Source organism: Ictidomys tridecemlineatus, chromosome 5 (genome assembly GCF_052094955.1).
Source record: "Ictidomys tridecemlineatus isolate mIctTri1 chromosome 5, mIctTri1.hap1, whole genome shotgun sequence".
NCBI classification, from domain to species: domain Eukaryota; kingdom Metazoa; phylum Chordata; class Mammalia; order Rodentia; family Sciuridae; genus Ictidomys; species Ictidomys tridecemlineatus.
The window spans coordinates 59347043-59372352 of NC_135481.1; the positions used below are offsets into that span (position 1 = coordinate 59347043).

Sequence of the window (25310 nt, forward strand, 5' to 3'; positions counted from 1 at the left end):
ACCTGCTCCAGTTACCATCCTTGCCTTGCTGGACTTCTGTTTCAGTGCTGGGGTGATTGCACTAATCTTAGGCATTACACCCAAGGGCTTAGGATGTAACAACGCCATCTCAGGTAACTTAGTGGGACCCTGTCTCAAATTTTAAAAGAGAAGGTTCAGGTAGAGTCTGGGAATATAGCTTAATGGGCAAAGTGCTTTCCTAGCATGCCAGGCCCTGGGTTCAAACCCCAATACTATATATTGTTAGAGTCTGTAAACAAGTTGGGATGACACCTGGCATTTTGACAGGGGAATGTTAAGAGTTCGTAAACAAGTCTGGATGGTGCCTGGCAAAATGCCAGAGGGAGTGGTTTGAGAAGTAATAAAAGTGAGCCATTAAGTGTGGAGATTCCTTATTGGTTGACTGTATCTAGTTTATGCTAATTAAGATAAGCTGTGTGGAATGTATAAATAGCTCTGTCGTCCTACAATAAACGGCTCCCTCTTCTGCTGTATCAACGTACACAAGTTATTCGTCACCCCCGGTTATTTTGCCAGCCAGCCGGACCCCGGCAATATAAAAATACACACAAAATCATAAAAAAAAGAGTATGGATCTCTATAAATAGAAATTACAATGTAGTAGATTTGGCTAACACTTTGAAACCTAACCTGATAGCTATCTTCATTACATTCTACAATGGATAAAGTTGAATTGCTGAGTCATTAGGCAGACATTTGGTTTTAGAAGATATTGCCAAACATATTTTCAAGCTAGTTATACCAATTTAACCTCCCACAAGCAATATATGAAATTCTTGTTCCTTGCCTGCATATGCCAATTCATTTTAACTACATGTAAAATCCTAAGTTACTTTTTTTTTTTTTTTGGTATCAGGGATTGAACTCAGGGGCACTCACCACTGAGCCACATCCCCAGCCCTATTTGTAGTTTATTTAGAGACAGGGTCTCACTGTGATAGACCCAACCTAATCTTTTCTTAAAATTGGGAGCCATCTCGCCACAAAGCCATGAAAAAGATAATTTCGGCTTTACTATAAATTACTGCAAATTCTGAACCTGCTTGGAATGCCTGCCTGTGCCTTAACTCACCCATGCCTGGCTCTCTGACCAGATAGCAGCCCTCTCTGAAACTTCAGTGACACCTCATAAATATTGGCCTTCCCTGGCCAGACAACGACCCTCTCTGAGGCTCTAATGATCCTCATGAATTCTGTTGGGGCCAGCAAAAAAAAAAAAAAAAAAAAATGTAAACTACCATTAGTGTTATGCTGTCAGAGTTCTGTTATCTGTAATCCCCCTTTGTGTAACTTTCTGGGCTATAAAGCTGGGCTGCAGGAAAGCTGCAGCTGCTGTCTTGTTCCCACGGTTTTGGGTGGGAGAGGCAGCCTGGCTGGTCGAAATAATAAGCTTGCTTTAATTTGATTTTAATTGGAGTCAGTGGTCTTTTCTTGCATTGTGGTCTAACAACTGAGTTGCTTAGTGCAATCACCATTGCTGAGGTTGGCTTTGAACTAACGATTTTCCCATTTCAGTCTCCCGAGCCACTGGGATTACAGACCTGGGCCACAACACCCAGCTCTTAGTTCCTTTTTTAAAAAAATTGTATCTAGGGGCTGGGATTGTGGCTCAGTGATAGAGCGCTCGCTTAGCATGTGTGAGGCCCTGATAAAAATAAATAAATATTTATTTATTTTTATATAAAAAATAAATAAAATAAAATAAAGATATTGTGTCCAACAACAACTAAAAATAAATATTTTTTAAAAATTGTATCTTTTGTCCCCACCCTTTTATGCAACTCTGGGCTCAATAAGCAGATTCAGTTTCCAGATTTTAATCAAGTAAAACTAGAAAATAAACTGGGAGAAAAAATTATTAAAGAAATGATGAGGTTTGGGGATGTGGCTCAATGGTAAGAACTAGGCCCTGGTTTTGATCCCTAGCACTGGAGAGAGAAAGAGAAGAAAAGCAATGATGAAATTTGCCTCAGAAGGAATTGAGGGGAAAAACAGAGGCAAAATAAGAAATGGGGAAGAAAAGTCCTGAGTGGTATAGGTTCTGGATATGGGACAAGATTTGAAGAAAATTGAGAGTAAAGGAAAAGAGAGAAAAAAAGATTTTAAGATGTGAAAAATATAGTGAGGAAAATTGCTGAGGGCCATTACCAAGTAGGAATGACGCATCGAAATTTCCTTGCCAAGCGTACCCCATGCTGCTTAGAGGACATTTGATGGGACATTGCATGCATGCTTTAATGAGGTGACCTTGCTCAAGGACCAAGGCAGATCCGGGTTTAGAGCTGATCAGGTTTGAGGAAGTAACCGGCTCCTTGAGTTTAAGGCGTTGCCAGTTTAAGATAATGGGTTTTAGGGAAGTTGGCGGTTGAAGATTATTGCTGGGATTAGGGTGTTCCTGCTGCTTGTTCCCGTTGAGTTCTCGAGAGATTAAAATGGGATTTGGAGAGAGCCTCGTGGAGTAGGTGGTTGGTGCGGGAGACAGGAGAACGCGTTTTGCCCCTGGACCTGTGTGGAGGTGGTGTGAGAGCGGGAATAAAGAATTGCTGTTTGAACCTACAAAGCTGTGAGTGCCTCGTGATTCTGGTGCCAAGCCGAGACATTGGCCTTGGCATTTTGGTGGCCCGTACGCGGAACGTCTGAATTTGGAGGTGAGTAAAATCGCTCGCCCCTGAGGGAAGGCGAGAGAATGGGTGACCATTTCAAAAAACAATGTGTTCTTGTTTTGATTTATTTCGTTTTTGTTTCAAGCTGCCTATCCCTAGAAATTTCTCAGGCAAACTGGGAAAAATGGTTGGCTCAAGGTTTGAAGTTTGTTAGCCCCGAGAAAGAGAAAATTGATACAGTGAATTTTTATTCAGTTTTTGTTTCATTCAGTTGTGGTTTTGTTTTGTGTTATCTTATTGGGTTGCGTTATCTTTATAGAAGATTAGAAATTATTAAAAAAGAAGCCGAAAAAGTGTTAAGTAAATTGTTAGAGATTCAGACCATGGAGGAAGACATTTTAGGTCAAGCAAAAGAGAAGGTCTCTCGAGCTAGTCAGAGAAAGGGAGAAAATTTAAAGGAAAAGGGGTTATTAGAAAAAAGGCCACAACAAGAGGCTGTTACTAACTCCGTTTTACCAGAGGGTGTAATTCAACCAACAGCCCCACCGATGGAGACAGCTGAGTGGCCCTCAAACCCCGTAGTTGATAGATGGGATCCTGAGACAGGACCTCAAAGATTAGCATGCCCTGTATTTGAACAGGCAGGAGGGCGGCGAATTCACCGTATTTTAGAATTTAACACAGTGAAGCAGTTAAAGGAGGCTGTAACAACCTATGGTCCTCAAGCCCCCTTCACGGTAAGCATGGTGGAGTCCATTACTAACTTGGACATGACGCCAGCAGATTGGGCTAGCATGTGTAAATCTGTGCTAAATGGAGGACAATATTTGTTATGGAAGGTTGCCAATGAGGAATTTTGCATGGAGACAGCTAGGCGAAATGCAGCAGCCGGTTACCCTCAAAGAAGTCTTGAAATGTTATTAGGAAAGGGACCTTATGAGGGACAGCGGCAACAAATGGAATATGATCCTGCTGTATATGTACAGATTGCTGCAGACGCAGTTAGGGCATGGAAGACTTTACAAGGACATGGAGATTTACAAGGTCAGCTATCTAAGGTAATACAGAGACCTAATGAACCTTACGCTGACTTTGTAGATAGGCTTATTCAAACGGCTGCCAAAATTTTTGGTGACACAGAACAAGCAATGCCATTAATAAAACAACTGGCTTATGACCAAGCAAATCGTTGCTGCAGAGAGGTTATTAGACCATGGAGACATGAAGATTTAAACACATATATTAAATTATGTAGAGATGTTAATGAACAAGGGCAAGTCTTGGCAGCTGCAGTACAACAGGCTTTAGATGCCAGGCTAGAAACATGCTATAATTGTGAACAAACAGGACATTTTAAAAGGAGTTGCCCCATAAGAGGAGGGTTTAACAAAACTAGAAATCAAAGGAATAGAATACCGGGTATTTGCCCACGATGCCGTAGAGGGAGACATTGGGCTAATGAATGCCGTTCTCAAACCACCATAGAAGGTACTCCCTTATCAAAAAACGGACAAGGATCAGGTATTTACCCACGATATCGTGGAGAAAGGCACCAGGCTTCATTGCCAAAAAACGGACCGGGGGGCCCAATGCTCCGGGGCCCACAACCACAAATATACGGGGCAGTGGAGGAACCCAGAAACCCCATCAGGGTTGTGCCCAGGACACATTGTCCATTAAATCCCTCATCAGACAAACCCGAGGGAGCGCAGGGTTGGACATCTGCGCCTCTGCCAGAGCAGTATTAACTCCAGAGATGGGAGTTCAAATCATTCCCACAGGAGTAAAAGGACCTCTTCCCCAAGGAACAGTAGGCTTATTGTTGGGACGTAGTTCATCTACATTAAAAGGACTTATGATAAGTCCTGGGGTAATTGATCCCGATTATGTAGGTGAAATAAAAATTATAGCTAGTTCTCCAGGAGGTATATCAGTAATTTCACCTGGAGATAGAATAGCACAGTTGTTAATACTACCCAGCCTACATAATAAGTTCTCTAGTCTTAATGTAGAAAGAGGTTCCAAGGGATTAGGCTCCACAGGTGTAGATTGGGCTATGTTGTCTTTAAATTTAGATTCTCGCCCAATGTTAAAACTAAATATTCAGGGTCGTGACTTTAATGGACTGCTGGACACAGGTGCTGACCTTAGCATCATATCTCTTCAAGAATGGCCAAAACATTGGCCATTACAACAAGCCACTCAAACGCTTCGAGGCCTAGGAGTGGCGACTAATCCCCATAGAAGTGCTATGGTATTAGATTGGAAGGATCCTGAAGGATGTGAAGGAACTATACAGCCATATGTTTTGGATCACCTTCCTATTAATTTATGGGGACGAGATGTCCTAGATCAACTAGGTTTGATGTTAACAAATAACATCAATCCTAATGTGCCCACTACTAGGGCTAGACAAGGTATCAGGAAAGAAAAAAGATTAGGAAAACAAGAACAAGGTATAGCAGCGCCAATTCAAATAGATCAAGGAACAGACAGACATGGGTTGGATTTTCAGAAAGGGCCACTGAGACAATCAAAATTACTTGGAAATCAGAAAGACCAGTGTGGGTTCCTCAGTGGCCCCTGACTAAAGAAAAGATACAAGTAGCCCATGATCTGGTCAAACAACAATTAGCGGAAGGACATTTACAACCTTCCGTATCTCCCCATAATACTCCCATTTTTGTTATCAAAAAGAAATCGGGTAAATGGAGATTATTACAAGATTTAAGAGCAATTAATAATGAAATGGTCATTATGGGACCTGCTCAATCAGGGATTCCTCAATTGTCTGCTTTACCAAAAACGTGGCATGTTTTAGCTATAGACATTAAAGATTGCTTTTTTTCGATTCCAATTCATGCCGAGGATAGTCCACGTTTTGCATTTACTATCCCTGCATTAAATCATGAAGGTCCTGATGAGAGATATGAATGGAAAGTACTCCCTCAAGGAATGGCTAACAGTCCAACTATGTGTCAAATATATGTTAATAAAGCAATCCAGCCACTTAGAAATCAAAATCCTGAACTAAAAATATTTCACTATATGGATGATGTATTATTGGCACATAAAGATAAAAACATATTGCTGGAATGTTATGCCACACTTACAAACTTATTAAAAAATTATAATCTAGAGATAGGAATAGACAAAGTACAATTAAATTTTCCAATTAATTATTTAGGAGTTCTATTATCCTCAACCATGGTCCGTCCACCTAAAATTCAAATACGAGTAGATCAACTCAAATCACTTAATGACTTTCAAAAGTTGTTGGGAGATATAAATTGGATAAGGCCTTATCTAGGCATACCAACAGGAGAGTTGGGACCTTTATTTGATATTCTAAAAGGTCCATCAGATCCAAATTCACCCCGAATGTTAACTCCTAAAGCTAGAAAGGCATTAAAAATTATTGAGACATATATGGAAAATATGCATTTAGATAGAATTGATATAAGTTTGCCTTTATTATTTATTGTACTACCAACAAGAAATATTCCTACAGGAGTATTTTGGCAGGAAGGTCCATTATTGTGGATACATTTATCTTATTCTCCTAACACTATTCTTACTAGGTATCCTGAGGCTGTAGGACAATTAATACTCAAAGGTATAAGAGCAGCAAAGACAGTGTTTGGAATTTCTCCCAATAAAATTATTACTCCATATACTATGGAGCAAATTGATGAGTTAGCTAATGAACTAAATACTTGGGCAATAATCATGTGTAAATCGAATGTTTCATTTGATAATCATTTACCATCTAATCCTTTGTTGTCTTTTTGGTCTAAGCATCCTGTAGTTTTTCCTAAAATGACAAGAAAAACACCTATCATGAATGCTCCAAATATATTCACTGATGGGTCTAATAATGGTACAGCTGCAGTAGTTACCCCTGATCAAACTTTTACATTTTTAGTTCCCAAACAGTCAGCTCAAAAGGTAGAGCTTAATGCAGTTCTACAAGCTTTTGTGATGTTCAAAGATTCTGTATTTAATTTATTCTCTGATAGCCAGTATGTAGTTAATGCTATAACATCCCTTGAAGATGCTGGTAGGATTTCCCCTTCCTCTACTGTTTTCTCTTTGTTTTCCACTATACAAAGTCTAATCTGGGATAGAAAAGATCCATTCTTCATAGGACATATCAGGGCACATACAGGATTGCCTGGAGCCCTTAGTTTGGGCAATGATTTAGCAGATAAAACTACACATGATATACATATTTTTTCTACTGTAGAAGAAGCTACAAATTTTCATAAAAGGTTTCATGTTAACGCTAATACTTTACAAAAGCGTTTTAAAATAACTAAGGAACAAGCCAGGCATATAATAAAACAATGTCAAAATTGTGTGACCTTTTTACCACAAGTTAATCTTGGAGTCAATCCTAGAGGACTGATACCTAACCATATTTGGCAGATGGACGTCACACACTTGCCAGAATTTGGAAAATTAAAATATTTACATGTTACAGTTGATACTTCTTCCGGATTTTTGATGGGCTCCCTTCATGCCGGAGAAAAAACTAAAGATGTTATAGCTCATTGCTTACAAAATTTTGCCACTGTGGGTGTTCCTAAACAGTTAAAAACTGATAACGGTCCTGGTTATACGTCTAAATCTTTTAAACAATTTTGCTCATCATTTGGTATTACTCATATAACAGGAATCCCATACAATCCACAGGGACAAGGCATAGTTGAAAGAGCTCATCAAACTATTAAAACGTACCTATTAAAGCAAAAAGAGGGAATTGGAAAGGGGTATATATCCCCCAAAGATAAACTTAAAATAACTCTTTTTACTCTAAACTTTCTAAATTTGGATTCATCAGGACTTAGTGCTGCGGAAAGACATATGTATCCGAAAAATGTACATAAGCCTAAGGTACTTTGGAAAGATATTCTAACAGGACAATGGAAAGGTCCCGATCCAGTTATTGTCTGGAGTCGGGGTTCCGTTTGTGTGTTCCCACAGGGAGAACAGCAGCCGATTTGGATTCCAGAGAGGTTAACCAAAACAATTTCTACAGAAAAAGAAGATGATTTGACTGAAATCCATAACAGCTGAAATCCAGAGCTCCAGCTTGGCTATTCTTACATCTGCGACAGTGATTAACCACGGTGCCTTTTTTTTCAATATCTATTTTATTATTGCATTTTTCCCACATCGTAGTTCTATTTTATTTTTTGAGCTCATACAAACCTAGGTTAATGTTTTTCTGATCAGTTTTGTTTTTTGACTGTGTTTTATTTTTTGACTGTGGAGTTTTTAAACATTGCAATGGAGATTTTACCTAGGTAAAGCTACAAGGCCGTTATTATTGTCTTATGTGTTGTATGTTATGTCTGCACTGTTTTGTGTTGCATGTCAGTATGTGTGTATGTCCATATTTTTATATGAGGAGCGCTCATGAAAAAATGGATCCGAATTTTTTTTTATTCACGTGATTTAAGTGGTTTAATCTAATTAGGTAAACAGCTGTTAATGATTGTTTTCAAAGGTGGTTAATAGATCTGTTTGCTTACTATTGTTTTTAAAGGTGATTAACAGATCTGTTTGTTTACTTTCACTTTTCCTTTTCATTATATTTAATAATCCTGTTCAGGATAATGTCTCTTTAACATCATTACCAGAATTCCCATCTCCATCCCAGTGCCGGTGAAGACTAAGAAAACCAAACTACAGCTTCTATGATAGCTACCACAGTAAACTGTATAAACTGATGCATCAATGAATATAACTCAACAAGTAATGCTCAATCAAGGACTTGATTTACTTTGGGAGGAAATGGACATATTGATAGACTCCTCCGATTTGAACTGCCTGCAGAACTTGCCTGGACTATATATCAGTTGCATGCATTGTGAACTATCGTCTGGTGCAGCGAATTGTGGTACTGCTGGCATATTTTTGCTGATGGTGTCACCAGTGATGCAATTTCCTTGCCAGCGCACCCCATGTTAATTGTGGTAATGCTGACATCTTTGCTGATGGTGTCACCAGTGATGCAATTTTTCCAAAGGAGCCGTCAATTGGCTTGGTGTTGTGGCATTTCTGTATCTTCCTCCCTTCTACTAGTGATGGTCTAAAATTTGGGGGCCAACAGAGGTGAGGCAAGAACCTCACCCCCCCACTGGCACCAAGGTTAAATTTGGGGGCCAACAGAGGTGAGGCAAGAACCTCACCCCCCCACTGGTGCTTAGGCCTATCCACAAGCATGGCTGAATGCTGGACCGGTAGTCAGCGACGGGTTGATCTGATTGCAGTGGATTCAACCTAAGACAGGGGACTGACGCCTAGAGGTCAGTTCATCCGATGACGGGTAAGAACCATATGTTGAATTGGACAACCTACCAGGCACGGTCCTAAGCCACATTGCTTGTTGTTTAATTAATCAGAAGGGGGGAGATGCTGAGGGCCATTACCAAGTAGGAATGACGCATCGAAATTTCCTTGCCAAGCGTACCCCATGCTGCTTAGAGGACATTTGATGGGACATTGCATGCATGCTTTAATGAGGTGACCTTGCTCAAGGACCTAGGCAGATCCGGGTTTAGAGCTGATCAGGTTTGAGGAAGTAACCGGCTCCTTGAGTTTAAGGCGTTGCCAGTTTAAGATAATGGGTTTTAGGGAAGTTGGCGGTTGAAGATTATTGCTGGGATTAGGGTGTTCCTGCTGCTTGTTCCCGTTGAGTTCTCGAGAGATTAAAATGGGATTTGGAGAGAGCCTCGTGGAGTAGGTGGTTGGTGCGGGAGACAGGAGAACGCGTTTTGCCCCTGGACCTGTGTGGAGGTGGTGTGAGAGCGGGAATAAAGAATTGCTGTTTGAACCTACAAAGCTGTGAGTGCCTCGTGATTCTGGTGCCAAGCCGAGACATTGGCTTTGGCAGAAAATGGAAGGTGTGTTATGAATGATGGATAATTGATCTCTTTATTACTTGAAAGAAGCAAATTAAGATAGAAATTCCTTTTAGCTACTTTTTATCTTTGCCTTTTTTGGTTGTTTTCTTTTTTCTTTTTTTCTCTTTTTCCTGTTTTAAGATGGGATCTTGCTGCATTGCTCACGTTATCCTAGAACTCTCAAATCAAATCTCTACCCCAGACTACTGAGTAGCTGAGACTGCAGGCATACATCACATGACACCACAACATGCCCAGATACAGTCAACAACTTTTAACAACTGAACTGTTCTTTAAAAATGGAACCCCACACATACATTAGATCTGTGGAAATTTGCTCTACCCACAGACTACATGAACAATCTGTTGGAGCTGAAGAGGACTCCCACTACTTCCTTGAAAAATTTTCCCCCCAATAGGCTTCTATAAAAATCTCCCTGGCTGGCATCTTAAGAATTCTTATCTACTGATCACTCCCCAACTTTCTTTCACTTAACAAAGATTTAGGGACAAGTTCACATTATTTTTTTAAAATATTTTTTTTAGTTGTAGATGGACACAATATCTTTATTTTTATTTGTTTAATTTTTTTTAATTTTTTTATTAATTGCTCAAAACATTACAATGATCGTTTATTTTTATGTGGTCCTGAGGATTGAACCCAGGACCCCACATGTGTGAGGCAAGTACTCTACCACAGAGCTACAACCCCAACCCCAAATTCACATTCTTCTACACCAACACATAACATAATTCTGTATTCCAATGGCTACAGATGATGACATGTATAACAATATAGTTTTGTGATTCACAAACTTTTTAATTCCAATATGTTGATGCATGCTTATAATACCAGCTACCCAGGAAGCTGAGACAAGAGGATTGCAAGTCTGAGGCCAGCCTGTGCAATATAAAAGACCCCATCTCAAAAAAAAAATTATAATTCCATGACCTTTGCCCATGTTCAGTATGTTAGTCAGCTTTGGGTCACTGTAGCAAAATACCTGATATAAACAATTGATAAGAAGATTTCAGAATTTCAGTCTGTCCTTGGTGGGCTTCATTGCTTTTGGGCCTGTGGTTGGATAGTAGTACATCATGGTAGAAATGCATGTAGTAGAAAATTGTTCATTTCATGGCAGTCAGGAAGCAAAAAGAAATGCAGAGGAAAGGCTGAGATCCCAATATCCCCTTTAAGAGCACACTCAATGACCTAACTTCTTTCCACTAGGCCCTACCTCCAAAATATCTCACTAAGTCCCAACAGTCCCCTGGGCTGGCAACAAAGACTTTAACACGTGGCACTTTGGGGGAGACTTGACTAAAGTACTTACCATAGTACTCAGTGGCACACTGTTGAAGCTAGCTCATTCCAGTTCCTGAGAGTTGATTATTCTTAGCTTTTTCATATTCCATGCATAATGATATTATATTGATAATACTGGTAGCTTGAAATCAGTCATGGTGAATCAATAAATGCTACAATTTGAAATGTTCTTTCTTTCTTTTTCTTTTCTTTTCTTTCTTTCTTTTTTTTTTTTTTTTTTTTGAGCTGGTTTACCAGTACATGACTGCCTCTACCATTCTTCACCTACACCTAGATCCAAACAAAAACAATCCTGAATTTTGTCAACACACTAGAAATTTAAAACTCCAATATTTCATTCTCTAACCACCACCTCAACTCAGCTCTCTCACAGTCCTAGTTCCCCCATGCCTTCTCTTTAGCATCACAGAGACTTTCAGGCCTGATGTGCACTTTCTTTCCACACATCCAAGGGCAGGAAGGCTTCCAGTCAACCATGCTGTACTGTTTCCTTTTATTCTCCCTAGAGAAGAGAAGGAACAAATTAATCAACACATATCAATATTACTGGGTAGAGTAATACAAGGTAACAAAAATTCTTTTTCTTTTAAAACAAATCAAAATTTACTTTAATCTTCATCATGAAATAAAATTTTGTGTGTGTGTGTGTGTGTGTGTGTGTATACATATACATGGGGGATTTAGGATAATACTTTGATGATTATGACATTTAGGATATCACACACAGACTGAACTACTTCTACCACAATAATTGCCCAAAGGCATCCTTTAATTTGGATTTAGAAAATGGAAGCAAACTGGAAGTAACTATATTACAACAAAGAATAATATATGTGAAAATTTGGCATCTTATACACAAATAGCTTAGATACTCAAATGACTGATTTTATGACTGATCTTGCTTTATTTTTTATTTTTCTAAATATTTTTTAGTTGTAGGTAGACATAATAACTTTATTTTATTTAGTTTTTTTATGTGGAGCTGAGAATAGAACCCAGTGCCTCACATATGCTAGTCAAGTGCTGCATCACTGAGCCACAACCCCAGTCTTGGATCTTGCTTTGAATACCAATTGCAATTGCTAGAATGGTCATATCTCTCTCTCTCTCTCTCTCTCTCTCTCTCTCTCTCTCTCTCTCTCTCTCTCTGTTCTAAAAGTACACTACAGTTTCTAAAGTTATCTATAGTTTCAATTGTGTTTCCATATTTTCTACATCCCCTCCTTTCTTAGGATTATAGTCACAGGGGCTGAGGATGTAGATCAGTGGTAGAGCACTTGCCTTGCATGTATGAGGCACTGGGTTCAATAATCAGCACCACATAAAAATAAATCAATAAAATAAGGTATTGTCCATATACAACTAAAAAAAAATTTTTAAATAAAATAAAAAGGGCTGGGGATATAGCTCAGTGACAAAGTGCCTCTAGGTTCAATTCCCGGTACCCACCCCACCACACACACAAAATAACTCTGGAGATATGTGATACACACAGAAAAAAATCATATATATACATACACACACAAATATATATATATATATTTACATACACACATATATATGTATATGCATGTGTAGGTATGTGTATGTGTACATATATATATATATGTAGATATAGAGTGTATGTGTGTGTGTGTGTGTGTGTGTGTGTGTATAGTTGGAGTCCCAGAATGAGAGAAATTGCATAATAATCAGATTGTTTATAATTAAAAACAGAGAAAGTCTTATAAGCAGCCATAGGGATTGGGAAGAGTGGAGAGACTCATTACCTTAAAAGGCACAACAATAAGAGTATAAAACTGACGGCTGACTTTTTAACAGACACCAAGGCAATCAGACAATAAAAGAATGATATCTTAATGTGCTGAAAGAAAAAACTTCAAACCCAGAATTCTATACCCAGTGAAATACCATCCATGAGTGAACATTAAATAAGAAAGTTTTTAAGAAAATTAAACAAAAAAAAAAAACCTGATAGAATTCACTGCTATAGGAACTGAAGCATTAAAAGTAGTTCTTCAGGAGCTGGGATTGTAGCTCAGTGGTGGAGCACTTGCCTAGCATATGTGAGGCTCTTGGTTTGATTCTCAGCACCACATATAAATAAGTAAAATAAAGTTCCATTAACAACTAAAAAATATATTTAAAAAAAAAAAGTAGTTCTTCAGGTTGTTGGAAAATAATTTCATTGGAGAATTACAGGAATAAAGAACACCAGTGCAGCTGGGGATATAGTGCACGGTAGAGTGACTGCTCAGTAAGCATGAGGTCCTGGTTTCAATTTCCAGCACTGCAATAAATTAATTAATTAAAGAGCACCAGAACAGATAATGGTATTGGGAAACAGACATAAATATGATAGTTAATAATGACTATAAAGGGGCTGGAGTTGTGGCTCAGTGGTAGAGCACTTGCCTAGTACATGTGAGGCACTGGGTTCAATCCCCAGCACCACATAAAAATAAATAAAATAAAGGTATTGAGTCCATCTACAACTAAAAAATTATATAAAAAATAATGACTATAAAAATAAGGTCTGGGCGGGGCTGTAGCTCAGTGGTAGAGTACTCACCTGACATGTGTGAGGCTCTGGGTTTGATTCTCAGCACTGCATGTAAATAAATAAAAATAAAGTTCCATCAACAACTAAAAGAAATATATTTTTTAAAAATAAGATCTCATGGGATTTGTATTGTGTGTAAAAGTAAATATGGCAAAAATAGCATGGTAGGTATGGGATAAATTCAATTAAACTATCATAAGAGTCTTAATTTGGGGGAGAAGTTATAGAAGTATTAAAGTAAACTATAATAAATCAAGTATGCACTTTAAAATCTCTAGGACTGATAAATAGCTCAACAGTAGAGCTCTTGCCTAGGCTGAAACAGGAGGAGCCACATTCAAGGTTAGCCTTGGCAACTAGCTCAGTGGTAGCAGGCATCTGGCTTTAATCCATAAAACTTCACACATGCATACACACATGCAAACACACACAAATTTATAATTGTAGATTTTTTAAAAATTCACTATTTTAAAATCATGATGGATATTTAACTTATACATAAAATCAAACCTTTCAAATCTGTGTATTCCAGTGTTCATCTTAAAATCAGATTAGTACATATAGATTAGAATGTGATTTCATTCCCAACATTAAAATTGTCCCACTTTTTAAAAAGTGAACTTTATACAAATAATGAATTCTACAATTCCTAATAGAAAAGAATTTTGCTAGCTACTGTTTAGGCCACACCTATTTTGCTTTATGGTAGGTCCTAAGGGGGAGTGTAGTCACTGTCTATTCATTCTACCACCAAAACTTAGTGGCTTATGACAACAACCATAAATTATCTAACAGAATTTGAGAGTTTGAATTTGAGGGATCCAGTTCAGGGCCTCCTTGTGACATGTTGTTAAGAGGTCACCTGGAGAGGCAGTCATTTAAAGGATTGACTAGGGCTGAAAAATCAGCTTCAAGGTGGCTCATTCATACCACTGTTGGCAAAAGTCCTGAGTCCCCACTGGCTGGGAGTAGACTTGTTTTTCACTGCATGAGCCTAAAAACAGCTCTGTTTGATATGTCCTCATGACCCAGCAGCTGTTTCCCTCAGGGTGAATGATCTAAGAGACAGCAAGAAGGAAGTTGTGACCTATTGACATAATTCCACTTCCACCATATTCTAATCAGAAGGAGGGGAATTGGCTGTGTGTGTGTGTGTGTGTGTGTTGTGTGTGTTGCTGGGGTTTGAACCCAGAGCCTTACACATGCTAAGCAAATTGTTTTACCACCAAGATATATCCCCAGTCCTTTTTTTTTTTTTTTTTAATTTTTCTGAAACAAGGTCTCACTAAGTTGCCCAGGCTGTCATTGAACTTGCAGTCCTCCTGCCCCAGCCTCCACAGTAGCTGGGATTACAGATTTACAGATGTACACTACCACATCAAGCTAGATTCCATCTTTTGAAGGAAAAGAAAATCAAATAATTTGTGGTCTTATTTTAAAACAGCCATACAAATGCTGTTTTGTGTGGGAATTTGTTTGTTTTCCTGAAACAATGTTGTTAAGAACTGTATCTCCCAGCGTTGGGTATATAAAGATGAATAAAAGAGGCAGAACTCTAATGGAACTTAAAAAAGAGAAAGTAAACAAATATAAAAATTCATAAAATACTTTTAGGTGGTGATTTTAAAAATAAAGTAAAGTACTAGTGATCAGAGATCAAATGAGGGAATACTTTTTGATAGTGTGCCTAGAAAGGCCTTCTGTGCTAAGATAAATGGGATTGTACTATATATTCTATTATATAACCTGATTTTATCATTAACAAGGCCATAAGTCTTAGCTTGGGCTGCTATAACAAAGTACAGACTGGGTGACTTATAACAAGACACTTGTGTGTCACAGATCTGGAGCCAGAAAAGTTCAAGATCAAAATGCCATTCAATCATAATGAGTGTTCTCTTCCCATTTTAAAAATGGCTGCTTTTTCACTATGTCCTTACACAGCAGAGAACTCTAGTTTCTCTCTCTCCCATCATGAGGCCCCACCTTCATGACCTCATCTAAACCTAATTACTTTTCATAAAAGCCTTCCCTTCAATAACATCATCAAATTAGGGGTTAAATCTTCAATGTGTCAGGCATGGTGGTGCATGCCTGTAATCCAAAGGACTTGGGAGGCTGAGGCGGGAGGATTGCAAGTTTGAGGCCAGTGTCAGCAACTAAGTGAGGATCTCAGCAATTTAATAAGACCTTGTCTCAAAATATAAAATCAAATGGACTGGGGACATAGTTCAGTGGTAAAGCCACTAAAGTATTTTTATCTAGAGCAGTACTGTTGGCACACAGTGGCCACTTATTAAGTACTCGCTCAGGTCATACATAGACATATCAAGGTGTTTGAGGTGCCAAAGGCAACAAATTTAGAGAGAAGGCATCTGGTTTGGGGCCTTGTCCAGACACAGCTTTAGGCAATATTCTTTAAAGTTCACACTCTCACCTGTACAGTGGGGTTTATACCATATTCCTCAGCATAAGAGACAGTTCAAACAGTCAAACTGGGCGTGGTGGCACACACCTGGAATCCCAGAGGTTCAGGAGGGTCAAAGCTAGCCTCAGCAATTCAGTGAGGCTATAAGGAATTTAGTGAAACCCTGTCTCAAAAAAAAAAAAATAAATAAAAGTAGTATATGTTTTTAAAAAGGTAGTGTAAGACACAATAGTTTAATTCCCTGCAATTTACAGGAACATGTTTTAATTACCCTTTAAATTTCACTTGTTCAGATAATGACATAATCTAAGTATACACTTTTTAAAAAATATTTTTTTTAGTTGTCAATGGACCTTTATTTTATTTATTGATAATAGGTGCTGAGAATCGAACCCGGTGCCTCACACATGCTAGGCAAGTGTTCTGCCACTGAGCCACAACCCCAGCCCTAAGTATACACTTTCAAGGGCCCCTGTGTTACATGGTATCTGTAGAAGGTCAAATTATATGTGTGTGTGGTGGTGGTGGTAGGGGGTGCTATCAGGATTTCCTGTTGAACAACTCTGGAAATAGTCATGTGTGGAATAATGACTTTTCAGTAAAGGACTGACCACATTTACAATGGGGTCCAAAAAGTTATATTGCTTAGTGACCATGTAGTCCTCTTAGTTCACGCTCTATCGTGGTCGAAATGGACTAAGAACGCATTTTGTTGAAGTGTTCCTATCATAAATCCACACATGACCGTACACTAAAATCACTAAATCATACACTTAAAATGGGTGCATTTTTATGGTATGTAGATTATACCTCAACAAAACTGCCAATGAAACCAAACGAAATTTTCTAATTCCATATACGGGGGTACTGTAAAATATTCTTCGAATTTAAGTATAAGAAAAAAAAATACCCAAGGAGCTCCCCAGCACCCCCCCCCAAAAAAGAACCCGAGTAATAATAAACCGTGCCATTAGTTGAAACAGGCTACTTAAGAAACAGCTAACTGGTCAGGTCCTAAGTGATCTATCTGGACGACTAAACTACATGGGGAGGTTGAACCCGGGCTCGGTAAGAACCTAGCCAGGTGCTGGTGCAGAGAAAGCAGAGTCAGCGGACCCGGCGCCCAGCGGGACCGTCCTCACCCACACATCAGCTGCCTTGTCGGTCCCGCAGGTTCCCGGAGCAAATGCCAAACTCAGTGCTGCTCCCGGAGGGACGCCTACAGGGAGGAGCGTGCGCTCCGAGGGTCAACCTCATCTCGCGGACCGGCGTCCCGCGTCCTTGCTCCAACCCCAGGTCTGGGGCGGGGAACCACGCACCCTCCAGTTCCGTCACCCTTCCCAGCACAGCGGGGCTGGAACAGCCACGGGGCTTCAACCTTGGCTGGCACCAGGTTCGCTCACGAGTTTTTTTTAAAAAGTCACTGGCTCCATCTCAGACCCTAAGAATGAGAGGCCAGCCCCGACCACTGTCGGGAGCCGCCCAAACGACCAAGCTCAAGGTCTGCAGTCGCTGCTGCACTGGGCGGAGCAGAACTTTCTCGAGAGCCTAGACACAGCAAAGTGTCCCCAGGGCGCAGATTCGTAGCGGAGACGCGCCTCCAGAGCCCGCGAAACGGATCCCGCCAGGCCGCCCCGCCCCGCGCCCTGATTGGCTGGAACGGAGGCGGGCCCCACCCCAGTCAGAGGCGCGCTCTGCACCGGCTCTTTCCACCAACCCATCTTTGCCCCTAACAGCCATTTCTGACGGCCTTCGTTTTTTTCTTTGCTCTCTCCCGCCAGCAGCGTTGAGCACCAGCACCCACCACAGTTGAATACCCGACCCTTTCTCCGCACAGGCGCAGTAGTGCGGGTTCCCTGAACTGTTGGACGCTAGCGGACTGTTCCGAGAAGTCGCTCGCCAGTTTGGCCGCACCTACAGTGGGAATCCCATAAGGGACTCACGTACTAGAACGTGGTCGCCACGTAAGCGGAGGACTTGGGGCTGGGACGTTTTGCACCGTAGGACATTGAATAGGGTGTTCCTCTTTGCGGAAGGGGACACTTGTAGGGGAAAGGCGGGGCTAGGTGGCTGAGGGAGGAGGCTGATCTCAGACTGTCAACGCCTGAAGACACGTTGTTTGGCTGTTGAGGAAAGGAGCCTGTATCAGAATGTACCTAGTGGCTGTGCCCGCTGGCTCCTGTCTTTTGCGGGTAAAGAGCTCCTTTAATCTGACCAGAACATGTTCTGCCAGAGTCGTTGGGGCTGCCTGGAATCTCACAGTTAGAACTCAGGAATCCAGGTCACATTCTTTAACTTCGATATAAAATTCGAGTTCAAAGAAGTGCCAGGACTTTATCAAGTGTGCAAAGCTGTTTAGTGACAAGTTCAGTAAGAACAAGGTCTTACATCCCATTACTTTCTCCACCATACATACTTGAATCTTATCATCTTGCTTAAGAGAACCCCATAAATTTACCCCTTTTCCTCAAACCTATGTTTGCCATCTCTTAGGTTCTGGCCTCATAACCACCTTCTAGTTTCTGACCCTGAGAAATTTAGCATTTCAGTTGACTTCTTGTTCAATCCCAAAGGAGTTCTGAATGCTTAATCAATGCATTTGGTTGCCACACTTATTTACCTTTTTTTTTTTTAGTAGATGAGAGTTTGGGACAATTATAAGCAATGCTGCCATAAATAATCTAATAAATGTCTTTTTGTATAATATACACACATTTGCTAGTTATATACGTAGGAGTAGAATTGCCTATTCATAAAGCATAAATGTATTCAATTTTAGTAGTTGTTAACTATGGTAGGCACAATAAATAACTATGCCCTTATCCCTGGCACCTGTATTAAGTTGTATGGCAAAAAAGAATGAGGGTTGTTAATCATCTTAAGGGACATCAGGGCTGGAGAGCACTTGCCTAGCAAGTGTGAGTCCTCAGTTCTATCCCTAGTATGACAAAGTATTAACAATTTAAAAAGGGACTTCATTCTTGATTGCTCAGGTGGGCCCAATATAATCACAAGGGCTCTTATATGGGGAAGAGGGAGGCAAGTAGAGCAGAGGAGAACCAGAGAAATAGTAGTATGGCAAAATGAGGATGGCCTGATGACCCTGGATTTATTTCTGTGGTACTGGAAATTGTACCCAGAGATGCTCTACCACCACCCCCTTTTTATTTTTGAGACATGTCTTGCTAAGTTGCTGGGGTTGCCCTCAAACTTTCAGGTCCTCCTGCCTCAGCCTCCAGAGTCACTGGGATTACAGGCATGTCCTACTGCACCCTACTGACCCTAGATTTAAAGATGGAGGAAGGAGGCAATGAGCCAATAATGTTGGCAACCTCTAGAAGTTGGAAAAGGCAAAGAAAAAGATTTTCCTCTTCCCTGAGGGACACAGCTCTACCAACAACTTGATTTTTAAGCCCAGTGAGACATCCAAAACTATAAGATAAAAAATTTGTATTTATTATCTTAATTTTTTACTTATATATTTACCTATTTTTATTTCAGCCAACAAGCTTTATTTGTTATGGTGACCCAGGAAATTAATTAACAGTTTTCCCAAGTAATTTTATCAATTTTTATACTTAGGAAGCTTTGAGAAAAATAACTGAGCTGGAACCTCTAATAGGACTAGAAAAAAAGAAAGTTTATTAGGTGATTCTGATGCATCTTGAGAACCAGTTATCTAAACACTTATATCTACATCTGTCCTTGAAGAACAATGTGCAGTGATTTGGATTGAAAGCATTTCTAGAAAAAATTGTCCCAGATATTTGAAGGGTAACTCTCCCTAACTTGCTCAGAATTAACACAGTTAACACTTTTTACAATCCCTCTTCTGTGAATAGCCAGTTCCTGTTCCAGGCAAGGTGTACCCCACATTTTCTCTTTTGCTAGACCAAGAATATTACTCCTCACCCCCATATACTGGGATTAAATCAAGGATCAAGGAAATTCTTCAGAGGAAGGATAAGCAAGTTTTTTTATGTTTCAGCCATGTATCCTAAAGTCCAGGGAAAGAATGCCTTATTCCTCAGGTTTGCATGTCAGCTTCCTTGGTAGGGATACCAACTGATGGGCCTCACTTGGCAGTAAATTTACAAAAGTTCTGGGCAGTTTTTATCACAAAGATGTTATCAAAAGAAACAAAGTGATCAAATGTTGAAATTATAAACTACTTGAAACTAGTACTCATGTACTTTCCTGATAGATGTTAAATATCACTGTTTCCCCTTAAATTTTGAAATATTTCAACTAAGAATACAAGTTTCTGATTCACATTCTGCTTAAAATTCTGTAATTCTTGAAGTATATCAAGATTCCTTGGCATACAGTTTGAGAGTCACAACTATGACGATTTAGAAGGTGATTCTCATTTTTCCTTAAATGGGTATTTTATATAATCATTTTCTTCCAAAGTGCTACTTCTGTAAGGTCCAATATAACCTGATCCCTCCCATGCTAAGGAGCCCTCCAAAACTAAGCCAAACAGGAGACCCTTTGCAGTGACCACAACAGACATTGAATCCCACATGCTTGTTCAGATTCTGACCTGTTCCCACAGAGGACATATTGGGTAAATCTAAGACTACCTTGGAAGATGAACAATTTCCTACTTTAAATGAAATATATTAGAAATTATACTATTTTTAAAAAGCCCGTAAACTTAGAAATCAACCTACCATTAGGGAAACACTGACAGACACTATTAAATGTTAGGAAAATAAAAAACAATGTAGTCTATTGCCTGACAAGAATTGTCAAAGACCTTCCTACCCCTCAACATTTCATATTTGCTATTCATACTCTGTTAATAAAATGTATAAGATAGATTCAAATTACAGAATTTAACTTTACCTGGATTCTTAAGGGGTATTTTATTTTTAGTTGTAGATGGACACAATACTTTATTTACTTATTTTTAAGTGGTGCTGAGGATCGAACCTAGTGCCTCACACATGCAAGGCAATCCCTATACCACTTAGCTACAGCCATAGCCACAGCCCCTCTTAAAGGGTTTTTTTTTTAAACCCAATAACTTGTTCATTCTAGAAACAGACTGTTAACTATGAATATAAATATTTCAACTAAGAATACAAGTTTCTGATTTGCATTCTGCTAAAAATACAGCTAGTGATTAAAGGTCATTAAATAATTATATGTATTACAAAGTAGCAATCCAAACTAGACTACAATAAAGGTATTGAACAAGATTATTTACAAAGACATGTTAAGTGCCAAACATCACAGGAGAGAAGAGACTTAAGTAAAATTTTTCCACTGCATTTTATTCATGATACAGCATATTCAAGATGCTGTAGGAAACAGCTATATCTGCTCAGTTCTTGGCAGCAATTAAAAGGCAGAACTTGTTTATTCATTATCTTGTCCAGTCTCACAATCAGAAGCAATCTTTGATTTGTTAGATATTTCATAAACTTGTATAATAAGCTTTAACTGATTGATGATTTCTTTGTCTGCTGTTTTCATGTCAAATCCCAACATCTTCAAAATAGTTTCTCGAAAGTCACCAAGCTATAAAGAACCACCCACAAAAATCAAGATATGTCATTAGTTTCAGTCACCAATTTATTTTGCACAATGAAATTAATATTAGAAATTTGGTCTTATTCAGCTTTTCTTTTTAAATGTAATATATGCTACATTCAAATGGTATTTTTAAGCTAGAAAATTAGTCCCTTTTATTCCAATAATTCTTTAAAATTTCCTTTATATTTTTCTTATGTTTACACTTTAGTAGATTAGACCTATTTTTTTTTTACATCTTAATGTTTTTCACCCATAAGGCAATTAAATTTTGTTGCTGCTGTTGTTTGAGATGGGGATTTTACTATGTTCCCAGGCTGGCCTCCAACCCTTGGGCTCAAGTGATCCTCCAGCCTCAGCCTCTTAAGGAACTGGGACAACGTATGCACAACCACACTTTTTAGACTTCTGGTGTGCTTTATGATAATAGAAGTCCCTTAAATATATATCCATCCATACTCCAAAAGCCACAGTGATCTAGAAAGAGCACAAATAAAAACCACCCAAAGGGGCTAGGGATGTGGCTCAAGTGGTAGTGCGCTCGCCTAGCATGTGTGAGGCACTGGGTTCAATTCTCAGCAGCACCACATAAAAAATAAAATAAAGATATTGTGTCCACCTAAAACTAAAAAAAAAAATCACCCATAAATCCATGCTTAAAACAACTAAAGAATATCACAGCCTTCAATCTGCATTGAGTGGAAATGAATATCCTAAACTAGTAGGGGCAGCTCCAGAGGAGGGTGCTACTGGTTTCCACTGTTGTAGAACACAGATAGCCTTACCCCCAGGAAATGGGATAGTTCTCAAATGGGGAAATACAGAGAATAAATCTGAAACCTGATAGTGAGGAAGGAAAAGAAAGAGGCCTGAAAGCATAAAGACCAGAAATGGTAGTTCTAGAGGGCAAGGGGAGGTTGAAGAGTTTAGAAGGGTGAAGTGTTTCTTAGTGGCTTGGTAATAAAGGAAAAGGAAGAAGTAAACAATGAAATTAAAAGACATATACAAACGGGAGAGTATGGCAGAATCATACATCACACAAATTCCTACCCCCCAAATAAAAGGCTTGTTCTAGTGAACTTCAAAAACTGCATTTACCACCTCAACAAAAGAGGGCGGTATTGAGTTAAGAAACCTAGTAAGTAAACCCAACCTACAGCTACTAAAGAAGAAACATGAAAACCAGGACAATTAAAAGGATTTCAAATTGAACAGATAAATGGCAAATTAATATCCATAGAGAATTGCTTTAGGAAGAGTCAGGTGGAGTGGTACACACCTATAATCCCAGCAACTTGGTAGGCTGAGGATAGGAGGATTCCAAGTTTCAGGCCAGCCTCAGCAACTTAGTGAGAACCTGTCTCAAAATAAAAAGGCCTGGGGATGTAGCTCAGTAGTAAAGCTCCCTTGGGTTCAATCCTCAGTTTTCCCTCAAAAATAATTGCTTTAAGAATAAGCAGTATTATCAAAACTGTTTAGGTGATGAAAATATGCCCCCCCCCCAAAAAAAAAACAGTCACAAAGCACAGGAAACATGTTTGACACAAAACCCTGAAGTGAATTAAATCTTAATTAAATGAGGATTTGCAGACATAGAAAACAACAACACCTTTCTTTGAATTATACATTTAATAATTCAGAATAAAACCATGTCTAAGATGTCTAATGAATACAGAAGATACGATCATTGAAATCAGGCAAGAATAACAGAAAATCTTTTCAGAAATGAGGAGTGAGCTACAAAATGACCAAAGGAGGGCCTGGGTTGTGGCTCGGTGGTAGAGCACTTGCCTAGCATGTGTGAGGCACTGGGTTCAATCCCTGGCACATTTTAAAAAAAAAAGTGACCAAAGGGGAATAGACTTTACTGAAAATATAAGGGGCATTGAAAAGAGGGATAAAAACAACATAGAAAATGAATATGCACAGGCTGGGATTGTGGCTCAGCAGTAGAGCGCTCGCCTGGCATGCGAGGGGCCCTGGGTTCAATCCTCAGCACCACATAAAAATGAATGAATGGAATAAAGGTATTGTGTCCAACTACAACTAAAAAATAGAAAAGAAAATGAATATGCAGAAAATAGAGGGAAAGAGACAAAGATGCAGAGAGAGAGAAAGAAGAGAAAACACTAATCCTATGACTTTGGTGTTTTTGTTTTGTTTTTTAATCAAGACAGGGTCTCAGTAAGTTGGTTAGGGCCTTGCTAAGTTTCCAAGGCTGGCTTTGAACTTGTGATCCTCCTGTCCCAGCCTCCTGAGTCTGCTTTGAGCATATCATCAAGAATTTGGAAAAGTTTCAATTTTTTTAAGCAACTAATATGGATATGTGATTATACTTCAAGAATGGCCCAAAATGATCAGTTAGCTTTTAAAAAGTCTGTTAAAATGTTTGCCTTGTAGTGAAGCCCTGGGATTGGATCCCAAGCACTGAAAAGAAAAGGAACAAGAAAAAAAAAAAAGGAAGGAAGAAAAAAGGAAACAAATTTGCTTTATAAGTATAGTGAAAATCTAAGCAAGTTTAGAAGTGTCATTCTATTCTAGAATGTGACACAAACAATAACATACATGGTTTCCTCATGTATTGTCCTGAGATTCCATTCTCTAACATGACCCTATCCTCCAAACTAAAACAATCACATATCCCATTCCTAAGCCATTGTGGGATTCTCCAGGGAGAAACACTTGATTTAAACTGGCCCAATAAGATCCCTTCTGGAATTTTTCTCTCCCATCACAAGAACTAAATATGAAACTCCATGGCTGTCATTGACCATGTTTCCTGTCATAGGAAAAAAAATAAAATAAAACACTGGTAGTCAGACAAACTGTCACACAGATGCCAAGAAGACAGTGAAAAAGTGCCGGGTGCTAGTCCTGGGGCCTAGGTTCATCTCTGACTTCACAGAGATTAGTTTAACCTGTTTTTTATACCATAAGTCAATAAATTCTGTTTTGTCTAAGTTAGTTAGTGTAAGTTGAGGTGGGTGTGTTTATCATTCCAACTAAATTAACTTTAATATAGTAATAAGAAAAAAAACCTCTTGTTCTTGTCCTGACACTTCAAGCACATTCTTGGCTATGGAGATTTCAGGAGTGACAGTGTCTAACATCTGACGGGCCTTCTCTTTGTCTGATCTTGCTTCTTGCTCTGCAGAGTCGGATGTAGTTTTCAAATCATCTATATTCATAACTACCTTCTCCTTCATTGTTTCAACTTTTGTTAAAGATTGTCTGAGCTTCATAATTGTTTTGTCCTATGAGAGGATAAAATGTGGATGAAAGGGAGTAGATGACTGTGAGTTTATCTCCTATAAAAAACAGACAGGCTTGATAACTCGTGTTTTTTTTTTCCCCATCTCTCTTTGAAAAGAGGTATGATTATGACTTAGATCTGAAATTTCCTCCAAAATCTCATGTGTTGAAGGGTGTCTCATCACAGATCCAAAAACAATAGAGCCAAGTGATCCTGGACTGAAACCTCTGAAATCATGAGCCAAAATAAATCTTAGAAAAAGTTGATTATCTCTGGTATTTTGTCACAGCAATGAAAAGTTGATGACCACATATGGAAAAGAGAAATAGTCTACAATTTTTCAATTAAGAGTCATTTCTACCATTCATAATCATTTAGCATTTATATAAACTGAATTCATGGATTTAAAGAAGCTTAACATATTTTCCATATCCTTAAAGGTCTTACAGCCTACATTAAACAAATACAGAAATGGATAAAATAATTGGTTCAACAGTAAGAAAAATATTGGTGATAAAACAGCATATCAGTTGATCAATTATTTAGTGTGTATTTGGCTTAACTCAAAATCTACTTTTGATATAGGAAAACTGAATCTAGCTCCAAAGAAGAGAAAAAAAATATCCATTAACCCAATAAGAAACTACAATAAAACTAAAACAA

The 25310-nt window shown here is 38.9% G+C and overlaps 2 protein-coding genes and 1 long non-coding RNA gene across 4 annotated transcripts in view; 1 reads left to right on the forward strand and 2 right to left on the reverse strand.

Annotated features, from left to right (window-relative positions):
* Window positions 1-25310, forward strand: part of Mthfd1 (methylenetetrahydrofolate dehydrogenase, cyclohydrolase and formyltetrahydrofolate synthetase 1) — a 142892-nt gene continuing 117582 nt past the window's right edge. The window contains exon 1 of the mRNA XM_078050042.1: window positions 1-113. The gene's annotated coding sequence lies outside the window, so the exon portion shown is untranslated. The remainder of the gene's footprint in view (window positions 114-25310) is intronic.
* LOC120886490 (uncharacterized) lies at window positions 10102-17801 on the reverse strand. 2 transcript variants are annotated; one of them, XR_005729463.2, is made up of 4 exons: window positions 16996-17801; window positions 15863-16016; window positions 13435-13470; window positions 10102-11364 (listed from the first exon to the last, which is right to left on the reverse strand). It is a non-coding gene; the product is annotated as an uncharacterized LOC120886490 (long non-coding RNA). The 2 variants fall into 2 exon arrangements; XR_013438982.1 differs by having other exon boundaries at window positions 17173-17793.
* The window catches only part of LOC101958852 (uncharacterized), a 53727-nt gene continuing 49528 nt past the window's right edge, over window positions 21112-25310 (reverse strand). The window contains exons 9-10 of the mRNA XM_078050059.1: window positions 24433-24648; window positions 21112-21382 (exon numbers count right to left, since the gene is read on the reverse strand). Of these exons, the coding sequence (XP_077906185.1) occupies window positions 21221-21382; window positions 24433-24648 (378 nt within the window). The 3' untranslated portion in view covers window positions 21112-21220. The remainder of the gene's footprint in view (window positions 21383-24432; window positions 24649-25310) is intronic.